Raw genomic sequence first — 21,339 nt, 5'->3', positions numbered from 1 at the left:
TGGTATTGAAATCTTGCATTCCTATCCGAGTGAAGTGTCCTTTCTCCTACCTTAGTGATTTTGCTAAGGCGAGAGGTGTCAATGGGTCGGTTTTTGCAGATGGGCACTGTGTTCCAGCCTTCGTCCTGGGGAATTTGCCATCGGCCCTGGTTGTCACGGCCCTCGCGGCCCCCACGGCCCCCTCGATCGTTCCTTCCTCCGTCGTTTCTGCCTCCGTGGCCTCCTGACGGCTTAGAGATGAAGGCTTGCTGCACCTTCATCTGCTCCCGTTGCTCCTCCAGCTCGGCGTCTTTGTGGATTTGCTCGATCGTCTTCGGGCCCTGTTCGCCTCTCCTGGGGACCCACGAGCTCTGGAGGGGAGGAAGTAGAATATAGAGGTAGTCAGAATCAGAATACCTTAGGAAATCCAGTCCACTCTGAAGGGATCTACTGGTAGATTTGATAAGGCCTGGCAGCCTTTGATCACACACAGAGAAGTGCAAGCTGGATTTAACACTTTGAAGATGATTATGTATAGAATTGAGTGTTGCTGAAATCTGGGCTACAACTATTTCTAAAGTGATATTGTAGGAGTTGTATATATTTTGTCTTTTTGTTTGCTTTGTATGTTTTTTTGTGTGTCCATTATGAGTCATTATGTTTTAGTTGTTTTCTTTCATGCTGGGGTGGGGGGGGGTATATTTGAGCTGCTTTCTGGCAGTCTGGTTGAAATGTGCACTGTTGCATCTACAGTATGTATTTGACTGCTCAATGACATTCTGTACGATTTTTCTTTAAAATGAAAACATTCAACAAAAATACTTTAATCGTCCCACATAATCGTAAAAAAATATTAAAGATGTCGGGACATTGACGGGATTATTTGGGACATGATTTGCTCCCTCTGTGTGTATTGGATCATTAAATGGCAGTCAAAATGTTTACAAATATCAAAATGTTAGTGTGTCCACATCACCGATTCCAACAACATTTTTTAAAGAACATTTGTTTTGATTCTAATATGAGGAAATATTAGGAAAGAAGCAGACACGTTGATGCTGGCTTTAGATCCAATAGCCACTTTCACACCAAGTACTTTGCCCTACTTAGTGCCGGCACTTAGTACCCCGGGGCACTAAGTACCAATCGCGTTCACACCGGAGTACTTTTCCCTGAGGGAAGATTACGCAAATGAGCCGCTGACGTCACTTCGTCTTCTTCTGCTTTGGGTTTACTGGCAGGCCGCAAACAACTTCACGGCGTATACTGCCACCCGAAGTCCCCGGCCGGAAGTTCCCGGAGTTGGGGACTGGCTTCAGTAGAAGCTGCTGGGAGTAAATCGCCAGAACGCCGACACCTCCCCATCACTCCACCGCTCCCATTTTTTTTTTGTGTTGCCATAACTTATTCTCTCTCTGTTGGTGCGCGGGGCTAATGCTAATAATGCTAATGCCAGCAAATACAATGGCAGCTTCAAAAAACTTTTCAGAGTTTTAAGGGGCGTGGTTTGCAATTCGCCCAGCCAATAGAAATTGGTACTTTTTTGGTACCACCTCTCTAGCAGGCACTAAAAATGGGGGTAAAAGTTCCCGGCTCTAAGTACTCTTTTTGGTGTGAACGCGACATAAGGGGTACTAACGGAACTAAAAAAGTACGGGGGAAAAGTACTCCGGTGTGAACGCGCCTATTGTATAGGGTGACCAGACGTCCCCCTTTTCCGGGGACAGTCCCCGTTTGTATTGGCCTGTCCCCGGATGAAACTGTCCCCGGAAATGTCCCCGTTTTTTAATATACGTTAAAAACACATAGCAAGGTGAAATAAAACGTTTAATGTCAGGAAACACTGGGTAAATAGACTGCGGTCATGCCAGCCCCCACTTCGGAAAACACAGTCAAGCCCGCACGTTGTATTGCGGTGCGCGAATATCCTATGCATTACGGTAGAGGCCTGTAAAAACTGCCTTCAAAATAAAAGCGTTTACTCGGTCAATAACAAATATGCCTAAAAAACACACCAAACATATATACTGGAGCTTAAATTAAGAAATATGTACTATATAATGTGATCAATAATCATTTAAAACAAACTACGTTTAACTACCACATTATAACTGAGTGAATGTAAAATGTAAGTATACAGTTATGAAGACATATCTGACATTTCCACTGGGTGACTAATTTGAAACCATCTCACAACACTCCGAAAATAACATTACTTTCTGAAGCACAATTTAAAATGTATGCTGTTTAAAATCTCAAATTAGATCTATTGTCCATCTATATTTTGAATATGATTTAATGGAAACTGTCCATAATGAAAGAGTCATTCGAAGTCAATCAAATACTTATTTAACTTCAGGGTGATAGCAGGAGACCCCATCTAGTCAATCAGAGAAAATCAGGACAATCAGATGTAGAGTTTCAAAATAAAAAGACCTTTGAAGTCTCATATATGAGCTATCATCCCTCTGTTTGTATCCAACAGTTAAAATGTTCGAATTACATTGAACCAGAATTGTCCCCCTTTTTTTTTAACAGTGAAGAAAATTGGATATGTTAATGATAAAAAAAAACAGCATAAATCTCCACTTTGAATATATTTAGCCTAGTAGCCTATTGTCATATTACATTACATTTTACTGCACCCAGTTTCCGACATAACTATTGCTTTTGTTTCTCTTTTGGTTAGGTATTCTTCTTTCTATGTGTCTGTAAGCACCACTTATAACAAAGCAAATTCCTCGTAAGTGTAAAACTACTTGATAATAAAACTGATTCTGAGTCTGAGCCCACTCTAAAGCTAAACGGCGCTAGCTTAGCATAGCTAACGGCGCTAGCTTAGCGTAGCTAGCATGACACAGCACTATAACCGTTACTCCCCAAACAAACCCTATGAAAATATCCAATAAACAGACATCCCACCAACAGTGAGCCCTTCACAACACCAAAACATCAGTCTATATTCAACATGTATCAACCATGGGTATTAACCAAGCGGCAAACTCTGGGGAACAGCCGGGACGCCAATACGGAAGTGCAACACACTGCAGTTCATACATGGGCCGCTAGGGACTGACAGCAGAAAGGAGCAATTTCCATAGACCCCCATGTTAAAATGCCCAACTTTACAGCAGAAAAAAAAATTTTTCCATGGATGCAATAAATATTATTATCGATATAGTTAGATTCCACCTTCATGATTATGAATCTGTGAGTGAATTGTTTTCTAACACGACCCTTTTATTTATATTAGGTCTCAAAGTGTTTGCATAAATTAGGGCGTGGTCACTTTGATGGACATGTACATGCCTCACTGTCAGCCAACAGCAACTTGTCCACTCTGCTAGGCTACAACCATATAGGCTACAACGTTAGTTAGTCATAGTACTGTACTTGACCCTTTAGCTTAAGCCGTGTTCGTGGTGATTGTGACTTTTAGGGAATATTGTTACAAATACCAGACAATTGAAATGTCGTGCTGTGCGCTTGAATGTACTAACAGAACTTCCAAGAAGTCTAAAATGATAATATTATACATGTTAATCCCGTTCGCAGGTGTTTGTGTGCTTGGTATCTTAGCTTGTTACTTATTAGCCAGCTAAGGACGTAACCCTTTATACATACATATACATTTTAGTTTATGATTCAGCCTTGGGTAAGACTTTTATAGTCTATGGCTATGACGCCCATAAAGCTAAACGGGAGCAAATGTTAATAGGGGACCCAATTATCCCAGTGGTGGCCGCCGGAGCTAACGGAGCCACACGGGGCTAGCTCCAGCCGGCGTCCCGGAGCTAGCCCACTGCGGCTCCGTTAGGTCCGGGCGATGGAGTCCGTCGTTATAACTGGAGATCAAGGAATGCAGCGAAACGCAGACTTGGTTCGCCTGCTGTAGCATTAGCTAAATAAATTATGTTGAACAAGGCTTATTAAGCTGAACATCGCCATAATTGTTCTACTATGTATCGGTACTTCTTTTCTTAACGTGTGAATGACAAGCATTAAGAATAACAAAATATAGCTAATTCTCTTGCAGATTGTCTCGTTTGATTATGAATGTAACGTTTATATAGGGGAACTACACTGTTAGCAGTAACTGGTATGCATGTATTTCATGTTAGCTTAGCTTCTTAGCCTGAGCTAGCTCTGTTTACTTCCAGTTCGGAGGCAGCAGGTCCCGCCTCGGCTCCGCCTCTTTGCCCTTATTTGGAGCAGGCGGGATTAGACTCTGACGTCGCTGTCAAGCGTTAGTGGCCGACTCCGCCTACTAAGGGCTTCTCGGCAGCTCTGCAGAATCCTATGGGTGACGTCACGGACACTACGTCCATTTATATATACAGTCTATGGTATCAACCATGGTATCAACCGGTTGTATTAACGGTTGTTAAGCAACAGGCGCCATCTGTTGGACAACCCAGGAACCGTTAGTCTTTGTAACTTGTCATATCCATTCATATGCAACAGGATCAAAAAACATGAAATACATTAAGTCAATTGAACAGAAGTAGGACTATCTCTAATTTTGACCGATGATTCAATAGGCATTTAGCAGTGTTAATGCTGACAAATTAACACTATTAGGACTAAGGTGTTCATGGGAGTAACTGATTAAAAAAATCCACATCCTAGTCACTCTTAAAGCTGCTAAAGGCAGTTTTTATTTAGCATTATTGGGCAAAAGCTCCATAATAACCTTCAATTGATCAAAAGCTAAGAGGATACAATGGCCTCGTCTCAGGTCGGTTAAATTAAATCCTTGCTTCCCTCACTTGCGTCGTTTCCCTGCGTCTAGTCCCTCCCACCTCATTCTCAAAAAATATAAACGCCATTCTTAAAATTGATAAACGAACAATAGTTAGATTAATATTGATTAGAGTGCACAATAGAAATAAAATAATTGAGAGAAGAAAAAGAGATATGTTATCCATCAAAACCCAGTTAGATTAACATTCATTGGATTGCACACTTTGTTTGTTTGTGTGGATATGTAGCACATTAACATTTTAATAGCACTTAATGACTGACTGAATGGAAATGACAATAAATGAAAATGTAAAACGAAAATAGCGATCATGAAAATGTTTCCAATAAATGAATAAATAGATTTTTGACCACTTTGTTGTTCAGATATATCACATATTTGTAACTCAATGATAGGAATTGAAACAAAACACGGTATAAACTGAGGAGTGACTCTCGTGAGTTTCATTTATTTTCACTCCGCTGGGGTACTGCTCTCATGTCAAGAAGCATGAGATCAGTGCATGCGCTTCATCGTCCAATCAGTGAGCGATACACAGTAAGGGGGCGTGGCGAGTATTTTTAGGATTTCATCGGAGGATGGTCTGGTGGTTCCTCGGTTATCGCTCCTCCATTATCGCTCCTCGCTCCTCGATCCTCGGTCCTCCGGCAGAAATAAGAGCCATGGGACACTACTCAAGATGGCGCAGACAAATCAACTTCCGGTGAGACCGAGGAGCGAGGAAATGAAAATAGTCGACCTGAGACAGGGCCAGAGGGTTGAGGTTAGATTCCTCTCTGTCCTAAGTCAAAGGTTAGTCTACAGGAAAAGAGATGTGCTATAATGACATATTTAGGACAACCCTGACTTTATCATTGCAAAGGCTCTTTCAACGTTTTTCTATTACATTTTTACATCGGATTTCTGGTTATTGCAGCAAAATGAGCACTTTGGCAAACACATTTAGGAGAAGTTTTATATTAACCGACAGAAACATGTTCAGAAAACCATTGATTTCTAGACGAGGAAACAGGAAGTGTAGTAATGCCGACTCATTTCTAGGATTATGATTCATTCCTGCAAACACTATGGTGGAATAAAAGCTTTTCCTCCAAGATAATCCTTTGTTGAATCAAGCTTTGACCTAAAAAAGGATGTGCACGTTTGTGAAACAGAAAATAAAAACGCCCTCTCTGAAATGACCTGGAGTTTTCCTTTAAATTAGAATATACTGAGAGGTTATATTGGAAGTTTTGCTCCAGGAAGGCACAAATAACACTGCCTTGCACGACTTTAACTCTTCAATTTAGCCTTTTTCCTGTGTGTGTGTGTGTGTGTGTGTGTGTGTGTGTGTGTGTGTGTGTGTGTGTGTGTGTGTGTGTGTGTGTGTGTGTGTGTGTGTGTGTGTGTGTGTGTGTGTGTGTGTGTGTGTGTGTGTGTGTGTGTGTGTGTGTGTGTGTGTGTGTGTTTTCAAAGTGAAGTGTGGCCGGTGGGCAGCATTCCTTCAGATAAATAATCTTAAACTGGACTGGCTTCATTACACACACACACACAAAAAACGCCTATGTTTGAATCACAAATGAGAATTCTCTCTTTAGAAACTACTTGTAATGTGTGTATTTATTTTTTAATATTTTGTATTATGTTTTTTTTTAATTGAATGCTCAAAATATTCTGGTCATATGCGTTTAACGGTTTGTCTTGTAGTTTGTTAAGTTCTTTGATCATTGTTTTTTTATACTTAATAGTTTACTGGCTTGTATCTCCAATACCCAGAACTACTAATAAGAAATTAAATCATCCTTAAATTGACTTATGCTGCATTCACACCGGACGCGAGTCGATGTTTGGGGGCCGCGCGATTACAGGTAAACTCAATGCAGGGACGCGGATAGACACGAATTTGCTCCGACGGCGAGCATGAAGCAGTGGACGCGGCGCGAATCACGCGATTGAGGCGATTGAAGGGGGCCGCGTCAAACGCGAGAGTTCAATTTTTTCAACTCGGGCGTCAAATTCACGTGACGCGTTCTCGCGAAAGCCAATCAGAGGTGAGGATCTCAGCCTGCCGTCACTGAAGTTCAACCAGAAAACATCAGCCGTTAGCTGTTAGCAGTTAGCACACAGAGATCACAGCTCCTCATATCTGTTCAGAAACTGGACAAAAGTTAAACAAGTCCAAACCACAGACTGTCTGTGTCATGGCGAATACAGTCGCTGGTTTATTTATGTCTGTAGGCCGTTGTTGTGAGTGTGGAATGAGCATATACAACGTTAGCTTAGCCTGGTCGACCCAATCTCCATTCAGAAAACACGCATTTTAAAAGGTTTTTCGCCTGCCGTCTGTCTGCAGACTTGTCAAAGCATTAATTCATGGTTTTTACTAACCGGTATCAGTATGTTGTTACTTCGGCATCATTTAGAAATGTGTATTACAATTTAATCACGGTAAAATATGTTCATTTTGTTGTAGTTGAAGCTCCGGAGCCAGCGCGTCTTGTTTGAATGACGCGAGTAAACACAGCTGGCAGCAGCGGTGAAACTCGAGCGATTAGAGCGAAGCGAATATTCGCATCGCGTCCGGTGTGAACACAGCATTAGGAGCTGCCTTCCTACCTGTCAGCATATAATAAAAACGACTCTTGTTGTGCTAGAGTTTACCCGTCGAAGGTCCAGCACGTCCTGCAGCATGAAGCGGATCTTGAAGCTGGTCTTCTTGTCCTTTATGATTTTCTCCATCTGATTAAAGTACTGGTCCATACGAGGCTAAGGAACAAACACAGCAGTGTGGTGAGTACATCTTCCACAAAACAAATTAAAACATGATCCAACAGCATATACTGTAGGCACGTGGTCTGTAGAGCTGACTCAAGCAAAACATTTTAAAAACGAATCAACACTTCCTTTTAATTGTTAAAAATGTTTTTACCCAATTGCAATTGTTTGTTTGAATGTTAACTTCTATAGGTTAAAGTGGAATGATAACACTTCACATTTTGATGGTTTACACAGACTTTGGGATCATTAATACAATTCTTTGCAAAGGTGGGACATTTGTTTCATCTGGATTCTTGTATACCAGCTGTTTCTAAAACAAAACACAAAACGACAGCGCAGAAATCGCTCCTTGAGGAATAGTTTAGTCTAAATGCACTTCGTACCTTGGCATTCTCGAAGTCGAGGTCCTTTCCGATGGTGGACAGCAGTCTGCAGAGGCACTCCAGAGACTGTTCGTTGTGGTTCTTCAGCAGCTTCACGATGCTGTCGTGCATGATGGCCGCTGTGAGCATTTTCAGCTTGAACTGCTCTCCGATGAACTTCATGTTGCCCATCGAGCGCCTGCGGGCGTTGTCTTTCTCTCGCTGCAGCTGCTCAGTGAGACGCTGCTTCTCCTCCGGCTGCAGGAGGAACAAAGTCACGGGGAAAGGGAAGAGATGTTAGCCGTTTGAATAATCTGAGAATAATATAAATCTGAACATTTCATTTATCCCGGTCAAATGTGGGTTTCCAAACCGATAAATATATATTTTTTAAAGGTTACTGAAGAATGTACAATAAAAATATCAAATACAAAAATAATATTTATTTATACACAAGAAAAATGTGCAATAAAAATAAATGTAATAAATAATTAATAAAGATATTTATGAGGAAAATAGTAATATAGTAATAATCCTAAGTGATATGGGTAAGTAAGATAAAAAGGTAAACATGTGCACAGTGTAATACAATTTACAAAATATGTAGTTTTTATGTGTATCACTAAGATATTTTCCAGAATTACACAGGTTTCAAAGGGTTTAAAAGTGCCAGTTTGTTAACTCATAATGGCTTCCCTCTGATTTATATTCACCTTCAAACACTCCCCACCACACATACAAAGTAAAACACCAAGATCACTTCTTTTGAGCGTAAACAAAGAGCCTAGATTGAGATTGTTTTAGGCAGTACTGTACCACTGTGGCAGCATCCAGCTCTTTCTGCTTCCTCTTGAAGATCTCGTCGTCAACTTGGTCCTTTTCGAACTCCTTCTGGCATCGGTTTAGCAGCAGCTTGCGGAAATTCAAAGTGACTCCCGGCTTATCTGTGGCGTTAACTTTAAGCTGGAAAATAGAACATCAAACACAGAATTAAAGATTATTACCACCATACACCCCAGCACGTGCACTCCGCTCTGCACAGGCAAATGGCTCGCTGCACCCACACTGCGAGGGGGACCCAAGTTCCCATCAGCAGAAACACGTGGGTTTGCTATCCTGGCTCCAAAATGGTGGAATGAGCTCCCCATTGAAATCAGGACAGCAGACAGCTTACACATCTTCTTCAGACTGAAAACTCATTTCTTTAGACTCCACTTCGAGCGATAGAATTACTAACAAAGCACTTATTTACTAATAAAGGACTGGCTTATCTAAAGCCAGTTGAGTAGCACTTGAAATGTTTTGGCTCTATGAAACCTGATGTTCTTATATGATTCTGTTTTCTTCTAGTTTGTATCTTGTTGGTCGAATGCACTTATTGTAAGTTGCTTTGGATAAAAGCCTCAGCTAAATGCAATGTAATGATTATTACTTTTTTGATGGTTAATATCAAAAAGAGCCATTTTGCCGCCGCCTCTGGCATCTCATCAAATGTGTCTGGAAGAGCAAGGCATATTTGATTAGAGCTTAAAAAGTTGTATATATATATATATATATATATATATATATAGTCAGCGCCGCTGCTGAAATATGCGCGCCGCTGCTAGGGGGCACCAGTCAGGTACCCAACAAAAAAAGAGAAGCCATTTTTTTTTTACTTTGAATTTCTTTATTAAAATAATAATAAGTGGCGACCTTTTTTCATTTTTGATTGTTTGTTATGTGGATTTGTAGTATTTGTGTTACTGTATGTTCAATGAAGGTGTATTTTTGCTAAATCTTGAGACATTGCCACCAGGGGCGTTTCTAGGAGGGGGCCAGTGCCCCCCTAACACTGACTTTGGACCCCCTTGAAAATAAAAAATAAATAAAAAGTTTATGATTTCTTGGCTGACGGAATAGGCGTAACTAACGCTATTTGTCTTTCTAGTCGGACCCATTAGAGCAGGGGTCTCCAACACGTCGATCGCGAGCTACCGGTAGCTCGCAAGCCATCAATAAGTAGCTCGTCAAGCAAATCCAAAATGTAAAAAATACACACAAAAAAAAGGAAATGTAATTAAAATAATCTACCCTATGCATAAAGGAAACCTCAATCTTAGCGAACTCTATCTACTTACTACAACTCTATATCTATCCAACACCCCTCCTCCCCCCACAATGAATATCGACCAATCAAGTTCTTGCAACAGTTTAAAAGGGGAGTGATTAGTAAAATATGCATAAATAAAAAGAAAGAATGCCAACTATAGGTAACATAAGATAAGAATAAACAAATTTAAATGATTTGTTATTGGTTGTGATCATATTCTAAAGATGTTTGGATTATTGAAAAGTATACAGCTCCCTGTCATCTGAGTGTTGAGAGCTGTATGCATACATTCATTTTGTGCACAAAGTGCACCAGATTGATGCATCAACATTTAAAACAAATATTTCCCGGGGGTACCTGCCCCCGGACCCCCCTAGAGGATGTGAGGTCCACCCCAAAATAAAGCAGGTTAAAATAATTAAATTGCATACATTTTGTTTTAGTAAACACTGAAAACGGGTCCCACAGACCCAAACAGCACACAAAGTCTAATGTTAAAATTTGCTAAATATATACACTGCAAAAAACAAAAAAAAGAGAAGTAAAAGTAGCTCACTACTTGTTTTATTTTTTTTAAGTAGCTCTCATCCTAAAAAAGGTTGGAGACCCCTGCATTAGAGCGTAAAAACTAGAAAAGAAATAGAAAGAAATTGGCGGGGCGCACTTCGCACACGCACACACTAAAAACATTTATTTTCTTTCCATATTTTTATCAGTGGTTAGTTTCCAGAGGGGTCAGAAGCTCAAGATAAGCCAACTGCAAGGAAATGTGCCAGGACGTAGTCGTAGTAGTTATGTTACGCATATATAAGCTGACCAAATATATAAAAATATGTAAATCAGAGTATCACCTCGAACTCCAAGATGAGAGGTTTTTTCTCTTTTGAAAGATTCTCCACTGTGCAATAAATGCAAATAAATAAAGTGCATATCTGTAGAAAGACCCTTACAACAACAGTCCATAAAGGTAGGGTAAGTAAGAATGGAGAAACCAGCTCGAATGCGCTAGAATTTCAAAATACACAACCGAAAAAAATCTGCCCCTTCCTTCAGACTTCCTCACAGAGCCCCTCTGGAAACACACACAAACGCGCACATGACCAATGAGGGCACGAGATAAGTTTGTGCACAGATGGAAGGCTGACAGGCAGGTAGGCCATCCAGTTACTTTAGCCGGGCCGGCTCAGATGATTGGTCGTGCTTTTTACAGCGCCACGGCTTCCACTGATGATATTTTTTTAAGTATTTATTGTCAAAGCATTTAATGTATTCATTGCTATCGGGATGTTAAGAGCATTCCATGGAATATAACAACAGGTGTTTCTGAAGTGAATTACCTACCCTACCTTGAAGTTGTGCATACCATGAACGGAACAAATCAAATGAAATGAAAACACCCCAACAACAATCATCGGCTTGGCACCACTTACCCCCATGAGGCAGCGGCACATGTTGGCGTAGACCACGGAGAAGTTAGGCTCAGCGATGGCCTTCTCGAAGGTCAGATCGATGACTCCTTTCAATCTCTCCTCCGTCTTGATGGTGAGATGGGACACCATCTGCATCAGCTTCTGAAACTTCTGCGGGGTGAGTTTGTTGAGGATGCTGCGAACACTTTTAAACAGCTCCTGGGTCTTCCCGTGCTCCGAGTCGTCACTCTCACTCTCGACCTCCACGCGGGTTTTCTTCATCGAAGGTTTCCACGCCTTCTCCGCCTTGTTCAGCTGAATGCCATCGCTCAGAGACTGCATCTGCGCCGAGCGACGAGGACCCCCGACACCCATACCTGGAGGCTGAGAGGAGACGGCGTTGTTTAATTCATTCATGGGCGACAAGGATTTCAATTACTTTAAATGTTATTGAAATATGTAGAACACATTTATTTATAGTTTTGTAATTATCAACCGCACTGATAAATACATGGACTTATTGACTTGTTTACATGTTGTACTGCCTTGACCGTATTGTTCTTGTATTTGTTTGATAATGTCGTATTGTTTGGTAAGCGTACTGTTCAATGTAGCATAGGTCACTATATAGTAGGCTATATATTAAAAGTGTTAGCTTGTATTGTCAAAATGTTACTTCTACTGTCTGTTAAGTGTGATTGCACCATCGAGAATGCTTGGAATTTTGCTGTGTAGTGACAATAAAGGAATCTAATCTAAATATGGAATAGTGCAATATTTAGTGCACGATATTTGATGAGGGCTAAGTATTAGGGCTGTCAATGATGACGTGTTCACTCGGGCGATACATCTAGAAACATTAAAACATTAACAAGTTCGAACTCAACTCCCTTCTGTATATAGCGACAGATTTCTAATTCATTCAAGAGCAACAAAGATTACAATTACTTGAAATTTTATTTAAAGTGCATTATGGAATAGTGCAATATTCAAATTGCCGAGTGCACAATATTTGATGGGGGCTAAGTATTAGGGCTGTCAATTGTGACGTGTTAACTATTGCGATATATCTAGAAATATTAACATGTTAGAAAAATAATTCACGCAAGATAATCACATTAACAAGAACGCAACTCCCTCTTGTAATTCTAGCGCAAATGCTGGGCTAAGAATGGCATGGCAGTGAAAATGCAGCGGATTTTGCACAAGCTGCATGTATTGCACTGGGTGGAGACATCAGCAAGAAACATCACTACCTCGTAACGGCACAATATGACAAATGTTCTACACTAAGGTGACCAGATTTTCAAAATTAAAACCGGGGACATTTTGAGTTTTGCGGTCAATATATCATTAACATATCCAATTTTCTTCACTGTTAAAGAAAAAAGGGGGACAATTCTGGTTCAATGTAATTCGAACATTTGAACTGTTGGATACAAACAGAAGTACGATAGCAGCTCATATGAGACTTCAAAGGTCTTTTCCTTTGAAACTGTACATCAGATTGTCCCGATTCTCTCTGAGTGATTAGATTGGGTGTCCTGCTATCACCCTGGAGCGAAATAAGTCTTTGATGATTTGACAGTTTTTTTTCATTCTTGTATAAAAACAGAAGGACGATAGCCCATATATGAGATTTCAAAAGTATTTTATTTTGAAATTCTACATCAGACTGCCTGATTTGCTCTGATTGACTAGATGGGGTCTTCTGCTATCACCCTGAAGTGAAATAAGTATTTGATTGACTTCGAATGACTCTTTGATTATGGATGGTTTTCATTAAATAATAATCAAAATATTATCAATCGATCTAATTTGAGATTTTAAACAGCATACATTTTAATAGTCACCCAGTGAAAATGTCAGATATGTCTTCATAATTGTATCCTTACATTTTACATTCACTCAGTTATAATGTGGTAGTTATACGTAGTTTGTTTTAAATTATTATTCATCACATTATATAGTAGCCTACATATTTCTTAATTTAAGCTCCAGTATATATGAATATGTTTGGTGTGTTTTTTAGGTATATTTGTTATTGACCGAGTAAACGCTTTTATTTTGAAGGCAGTTTTTACAGGCCTCTACCGTAATGCATAGGATATTCGCGCACTGCAATACAACGTGCGGGCAGGCTTGACTGTGTTTTCCGAAGTAGGGGCTGGTTTGACCACGCACGGTCTGTTTACCCAGTGTTTCCTGACATGAAACGTTTTATTTCACCTTGCTATGTGTTTTTAACGTATATTAAAAAACGGGGACATTTCCGGGGACAGTTTCAACCGGGGACAGGCCAATACAAACGGGGACTGTCCCCGGAAAACGGGGACGTCTGGTCACCCTATTCTACACCCATTATTTAGGTTTCTTGAAGTTGCAGAGAAGTGGGAGGTAGCGGACAAGTCGTAAAATGATCAGACTTCACGGCAATAATTCAGGAATCATGTCATAAAGGGAGAAAAAACACTGATTTCTCTCACCAGTTTGTCGTGTATTTATTTATTGCAAAACCACATGAGTATTTGTTTTATCCCCACCCCCCAAATGTTAGTGCATTTTAAAACTGTGATTGCAATATCTGTCACAATCATTGCAGTTGGGTATTTTCAAATAGTGCAACCATGTTACAAAGTGTTCTTGGACCACATTAAGGCAGGGGTTCCCAAAGTGGGGGTCGTGACAGACATTTTTCAGGGATGGACTAGCCATCTGTATAATTTCTCCGCAACGAGGCTCCTCCTTTGACAATCCACTAGCGTGTTTCTCAAACCTTTTCATACCAAGGACCCAATACAAAAACACTCACGGACCACCTGAATCCACAAATATCCAAAAACAATAGGCCTGCTATACCACTCCAACAGTGTATAACAAATTACAGCCTAATAATGACAGTTTATCCTTCTCTATATCGCCTTGTTCACACATTAAATCAACAATACAAATACAACTACAGATTATATAAGCATTTAGTTCAAATGCGATTTAAAATGCTCTCAGGTTTTACACCCCTTATGAAATGTAGACTACATGTATTACGGAGTTTATGTCCGAGCCAACAGACTCACAGATCGTTGGCTGAGAGATATGCAAACACACCGCACGACACAAACCTCCGCTGTGGATTTTCAAAATAAAATACAGTAAAACTATGGTTGCAGGCCCAAGTTTAACTCTCTGAGGCCTGCATGGTCTGCCTACAAAACAAAAATAAAAAAACGTTTATGCAGCCCCAACAACAGCCTCTGATCATCAACAGACTTCATACAATGCTTCATTGGATGCATTAGATAATAATCTCTATCTCACTCCTAACACATCTAAATCTAATTTCAGCATGGGTAAATGTTCATAAAACACATCCATTGTTTGTTTTATACGCTTCTTGAAATCCTAAAAAACACATCGTTTTTCTAGAACAGATTATAAATCGCCTGACAATGGTAAGTGAAACTTAAACTCGCTGGTCTCTGTCACTGTTATTTTCGGGGTCGCGGGCTGAAAAGTTTGGGAACCCCTGCATTAACTTGTTCAACTTTTTTTTTTTAACGAAACTGTGTCTCAGGCCTTCTTAACATTTAAAAACCTATTAATGTGTCATACCCACTTAACGGGAAGAAACTCAGCTAACAGAGCCTATAATAAAAACGACTCTTGTTGTGCTAGTGTTTACCCATTGAAGGTCCAGCACGTCCTGCAGCATGAAGCGGATCTTGAAGCTGGTCTTCTTGTCGTTTATGATTTTCTCCATCTGATTCAAGTACTGGTCCATACGAGGCTAAGGAACAAACACAGCAGTGTGGTGAGTACATTTTCCACAAAACAAATTAAAACATGATCCAACTACATTCACCAGCATGCAGGCACATGACTTCCCGTCACCACCGCGAAGCTAAAGGAGGCAGATAATACCAGCTCTGTGTTTGCTGTGTTTGGATCCAGAGTGATCTCCTGTGAATATTTTAAGAACCCAGCTCTGGTGGTGGGCTCTGCTGCTGACAGTAAAACCTCCACTTCAGTCGGTGAGACGTTTGTCCATTCCTCTCTCAGGACGTCCTGTAGTTTGTCTCTGACTGCTGACAGGGCCGCCGTCACGTCCTCAAAGTAGCTCAGAGGACGGATGTTGATGCTGGAGGAGTGTGTAGGTTCACTGAGGGCTGACAGTGAGGGGTAGCTGAGCAGAAACTGGTTGTGATCCTCTGTGTGAGACAGCAGCTTAAGCTCAGCGTCTCTCCTCTTCAGCTCAGAGATCTCCTGCTCCAGCTTCTCCTGGAGCTCTCTGACTCGACTCACTTCTCTCTTCTGCTGGGATCTGAGCTGCTGCCTCACATCAGAGCTTCTTTTCTCCATGAGCCGGATCAGCTCAGTGAACATCTTCTCACTGTCCTCCACTGCTTTATCAGCAGAGCCATTGACGGCCTCCACCTCCTGCTGAAGCAGCTTCACCTCCTTCTCTCCGTCCTGGATTCTCTGCTGGATGTTTAGTCGACTCCCCTCCAGCTCTCTCTGCCTCTCAGTCCTCTCTGCTACAGCTGACACCGTGTCGTGGCCTTTGTGTTCGTCCACAGAGCAGAGATAACAGATACTCTGCTGATCAGTGCGGCAGAACATCTTCATCACCTCGTCGTGACGAGAGCAGATGTTCGAACAACAACATAAGACTTCCTGGTCCAGCTTAACTCCTTTCTGCGCCATTTCACTTCTCTCTGGCAGTGAGTGTGTGAGTTTCATTTCCTGAGAACTGAAAATAGTGTAACAGGTTTTCTGAACAACTGGTGTGTGAGCAGTGAATGTGGCCTATCAGCTCTTGTACTTTACCCACATGTTGGTTACACCCCTCCTCCTCAGTCTCAGTGTGGATCTGAAGGGGAGGAGTCAGGAAGAAGAGGGAGGGCTTATCAAACTCTGACTCGTTCCAGGAGGAGCAGCAGCGCTCAGACTCTGACCGACACAGAGCCTCGGTTACAACCATGGTTACAACCTGCTCTTCATTTGAAAAGAGATTTTAGTTGTCAAATAAGTTGGTAAACTTACAAAATCGGAAGGAGGTTAAATACTTGTTTCCTCCACTGTAAATGTATAGCCTCAATGTCCTGAAATAGCTGATTGATTTACTAGTTGAATGTGCAGTCGTTTTTTTACTGTAAGTACTAGTAGTAGTGGTGGTAGTAGTAGTGTGGAGTCTATTTTTATATAAAATTACAATACTGATTCTTATTATTACTTTATATAATTATTGTGCTCATGAGATTGCTATGACTATAAAACACAATCACTAATCCCAGGTTCTGATGGGTTTGGTTAGATACCAACGAAGGGAAAAGTCAGAAGAAAGTTTTAGCTTGCAATAAAAGTACACTCACAGAAATGAATCATGGTAGGATTTATTTTTAAGCATTTAAATCTATTTGATTTCATTTAAATACTCTTATTTTTTAAATGTATGTATTGAAATTAATTATAATCTGTATAATTCATGTCAATTCTAAAATATATTGAATGTAATTACTTAGAGGTTAAACAATAGCAGGAGAAGCCAGATGCAGGCACTGTAGAAACAATGAGTTATTGAGGCTATGGCCTTGGCCACCTGGGTTAGCTCCGCGCCCACGCGTAGCTGAGAATCAGTGTAACCAAGATTACACTTTTCTGTAGAAGCTTCATCAAAACAAATTACATGATGGTGCCAGAGTAGGGAGGGACTTCCACAGGCCGGTCGAATGCTGATTGGAGGATCGTGTTGCCAAGAGACCAGGGGTGGATCTACGGGGGGGAAAGGGGGGGCAGCTGCCCCCCCCCCCCCCACTGTAGAGCCTTGCCCCCCTAACTTTTGTTTCCATAAAACTGTACTAAAACAAACCTACACTATTTCCACAAGCTTTTCAAGCCACGAAACAAGCATTACATGGGTTAAAAGTGAATCATTTAAAATATAATTTTAGGCCTACGCAGCTACGGCCCTGCATTAAACTGCGGAGCGGCGTTTACACAGACAGCGGCTCAAAGAGCTGGGAGAGGGAACGAGCTGTCCCAGCACCTATGGATCAGCTTCCCCTGGGAGCATTTCCCCTTCCACTAGTTTTGTTTTTACTAAGGACGAGAGCTTGAAATTAAATATTAATAAAACGCTGCCGTTTGAGTCGATAGCGTTTAACAGACGGGCGCTGTTTGGGGCGTTACGTTACAAAATGCTAAGCAGACAGCGCTAGCTGGGAGATCGATCACTTTGCTAAACTAGGCGGTACTATTAAATCCACGTAAACTACACATCACAGCAATGAGGCCAGATCAATGAAACCAGGATACATCCTTTACCGTCAAACTGGATCTGAACACAGCTGCCTGTGTGCGTTTGAAAAATACTTTCTGATGTTATATTTATGATATGCTACTTATTAGCTACATGGCCCTAACGTGTAAAGTTATACAAGCATTTGTACCAGTGCTTTTCACAAGTAGACTCTTGCAGGCCAGAGTAGCTGGAGTGAGTCAACAACAACAAAAAGACATATGAGAAGTGATCAGGACGAACAGAAAGAGGAAAAGGAAAAGAGAGTTCACTTAAGAGACCAGGAAGGTCAGAGCAGGAGGAAGAGGAGGAGATGAAGACATTAGTGATGAAGAAGAAATGTATGTGAGGAATAAAGATGAAGTGTCAGAAAGAGGGACAGAGGCAGGGATCAGGAGGCAGATGAGACTCCAGCTGGACCACATGGTATGTTCTTATTCTCCTTAGATATTCTATTACAGCAGCTCAATCTAGCTCTTAGTATTGACAAATATTGATTGAAATGTGTTGCTGCACAGGTCACCTTTAGCTCTCTGAAGAGATGGGTGATGTAATTTGTGTACTTAATTATAACTAAGTACTTTTACTGTACCAGTAAGCAGAATTCTGAGTATTCTCTGAATCGGGTGCCTTTTGGGTCTTTACATCTTTGAAAAATGAAACCAAAATGTTTGGTCATAACATCTGGTAGTGGACTACTTACATTTTCCCACCCCAGGCACAAAATATAAATAATTACTAGGAATTTCTTTGAAAAAATGTAACAGGGTTGAAGTTTTTGACAAAAAGTAGGCATGAGACCTTGTTTAGCTAAGATATGGCACCACATGGAAGTCAATGACATTACAAAATTGTAATATTTTGCAAAACTATTGTTTATTTTGTAATAAACAATTATTTACTATTATTAATTCATATAACAGAGTTGAAATGTTGAGCTTGTCTATCTTAATCTGAAAATACAAAAACTGAAATATAGGTAAGAGAAGAAACTGAAACTTGCCTTTCTTTGCCATCTTTCCTTCAAAAGACTTCTGTGATGTAATTCCCTCAATGCAGATCACACATGGACTGATCCATTATTTTAATAGGAGGGTAAATGGTATGGCGTGATGGGGTTGAAACAAACTGAGGGACGTGTGTCAATATTGCAATTTCATAGATAATTCAAGTATTTTTTCAGAATTTCTTTTTGATCAGTTAAAGTTGACAAGCATATGATTATATTAGCAGCAACATTTTGGGATAATTGGCCATTTTGATTTGTTTAATATTACATTAATATGTAATAATGCTTAGTGAGGACATGCAAATATGTCTGGGAGTGTCTACTACTAAGACAACCAATTTTTTAAAAACCATATATATACATATATATATTTAGTTTTACATTGTAATGCAAAACAACTTGTTCCATTAATTAATTGCTTTAAAATACATTTTGTAGTTTCCTTTCATTTAAAATTATTGAAGTAAGCTTGGGGGACTCAAAGGGCACCCGATTGTTTGTCTGAACACCTTTTTTCTCTTGTGCATTAAGAACACTTTTGTTAGGGCATGAATTAACAATAAATAGGTTATATACAGTATAAAATACCACGTACTGTCCGCCTCCCCATGCCACCCTGGCATGACCTCTTGCCCCCCCTTTGCCACCCCATGTTCTAGAACCGCCACTGCAAGAGACTCTATCTGAGTCTGCGTACCAACCAAAGAGAACCAAGTCTAAACCGCGGTATCTCTTCAGCTAGTCTTGACCAATCATAAATGTACCGGCAACGCCCTGTGTAATAAAATGTATTTTCGCACGATGTTCGAGGCTCTTGACAGATTTGGAGGTTACAGATTACAGTTTTGCTGCCTGTGATTTCCAAAGACATGATGAGTCCTTAGCCAAGTAATATATATATACTTTGCTCTCTTTACAATAAATGGTCAAATTTAGAAGTTGTCTGTCTTTTCTGGAATTCTAAACCCAACAGTAGTTGTAGTAGTAGTTGTAATAGTACTACTACAACTAATAATACAACTACTACTACAACTACAACTACCACAACTACTGCTACTAAGACTACTACAACTAATACAACTACTACAACTACTAATACAACTACTACTACTACTACTACTACTACTACTACTACTACTACTACTACTACAAGTTGTTGAGGTATCCATATATCTCTTCATTTTGCTCTCAAAGTGCACCAGATTGATGCATCTAACTTCAATATTTAAAAAAAAAACTTCCCCGGGGAGCATGCCCCAGGACCCCCCTAGAGGGTGTCAGGTCCACTCCCCACTTCTAAAAATAGCACTTTACCACTGCACCCCCTCTAATCTAATTTTGTTTAAGTACAGTGAGCCTTTCTAAAATATACAGTAAAGAGACAAACCCACCAGCATTATAGGATAATACTATATGACTTTGAGCCAAATACTTGTTTTTGGGCTTTATAAATAAATTGACTTGAAACAGTTGCTGATTTAGAGTACTGGCACATTTTGTATTCCAATTCAAACACTTGTAGTTGTAGTAGCAGTTCTAGTAGTAGTACATTTAGTTGTATTAGAAGTAGTGGTAGTTGTTGTAGTACTTTAGTAGTAGTAGTATTGTGTGTGTAGGGGGGGGCTTTTATATAGAAATCCTTATCCTGTGCATTCACACTAAATATGAACCTGCAGCTATACGTCCTCTTTAATTGACACCGAAATTATGATTTGGGGTTGAAACCTTCTTTTAAATCTTTTCTTTTTACCCTCCAACAGATGTGTCTCAATAGAGAAGAAGAAACCTCAGATTCCTTAGAGTCCATCGAGGTGACTTCCTCCGAAGAGTTGTCCCCCGCTGTGTCCCCCCCCCCACACACACACACACACAGGACGCCATAACAGAGACACCCCTACCTAACGTGATCCAGGAAACTGAGCCTCCTTCCTCACTCCCTTCCTCACCTCCTCCTCCCCATCTCTCCTCTCAGAGGACCCTCAGATCTCCACAGACCCCCTCCCTCTCCTCCCTGAAGACCCAGCAAACATAGCTCTGTCTTTGGATGTTTCTCCGAGCGCTGACCTCCTGAACGTCCTTCCGCATGTGGACGCCTCTACCTCCCCCCTCCAGAGTTTCCTCACCCTTTCTCCCTAAAGGTGCCTCTAAGCACCGCTCTGACCGGGGTCCCTGTTTGTGTCACGTTCCAGTTCTACACCCCCGAACCAGAACCAGAACCCAGAGGAGACAGCAAGTGATCTGAGGCAAATTGAAGTGTTTTGGCCGTGCTGCTTTCTGACAGAGGATCTGTGAGGGTCTGAACCTTTATATATACAGTATATGCCTTTTTCCCGTGCCTAAGACTAAACTAAATAGTAGAAATTTGACACTCGAAGTTCCCCTTCTTTTGCAGGACTTGAAGTACCCGCATGCCACCACTTCCACTCACCACCAGCAGGGGGCGGTAGACTTCAAATCCTAACACATTAACACCACAGAAGAACAAGCTCTCCTCAGAGACTACAAGGAAGTGGAGAAGAAAATATTTCAAACAGAATATTACAGGATTGCTGGGAATATGCAAAATTCCAGGGACGTGGGTTTGGCTGGACAAGTAAGGAAAGAACGAGGGCCTATGAAGTGGAGAATATCACGTTTGCCAAAGCAACCCCATTTAGAAGTGTTCCCCCATGGC

At 40.8% G+C, this 21,339-nt stretch overlaps 1 protein-coding gene across 1 annotated transcript in view; it reads right to left on the bottom strand.

Annotated features, from left to right (window-relative positions):
* LOC307036160 (eukaryotic translation initiation factor 4 gamma 1-like) overlaps window positions 1–16,189 on the bottom strand; it is a 38,817-nt gene extending 22,628 nt beyond the window's left edge. Inside the window, exons 1-7 of the mRNA XM_079676235.1 lie at window positions 15,280–16,189; window positions 15,041–15,145; window positions 11,383–11,745; window positions 8,677–8,823; window positions 7,882–8,118; window positions 7,382–7,486; window positions 51–350 (exon numbers count right to left, since the gene is read on the bottom strand). Coding sequence (XP_079532361.1) covers window positions 51–350; window positions 7,382–7,486; window positions 7,882–8,118; window positions 8,677–8,823; window positions 11,383–11,745; window positions 15,041–15,145; window positions 15,280–16,098 — 2,076 coding nt within the window. The 5' untranslated portion in view covers window positions 16,099–16,189. The remainder of the gene's footprint in view (window positions 1–50; window positions 351–7,381; window positions 7,487–7,881; window positions 8,119–8,676; window positions 8,824–11,382; window positions 11,746–15,040; window positions 15,146–15,279) is intronic.
* Window positions 16,190–21,339: the final 5,150 nt, after the last annotated feature.

This window comes from Notothenia rossii, assembly GCF_949606895.1.
Source record: "Notothenia rossii genome assembly, chromosome: 4".
NCBI lineage: Eukaryota > Metazoa > Chordata > Actinopteri > Perciformes > Nototheniidae > Notothenia > Notothenia rossii.
Note: the sequence above shows the minus strand (reverse complement) of the source record. Positions and strands in the feature narration are given on the sequence as shown.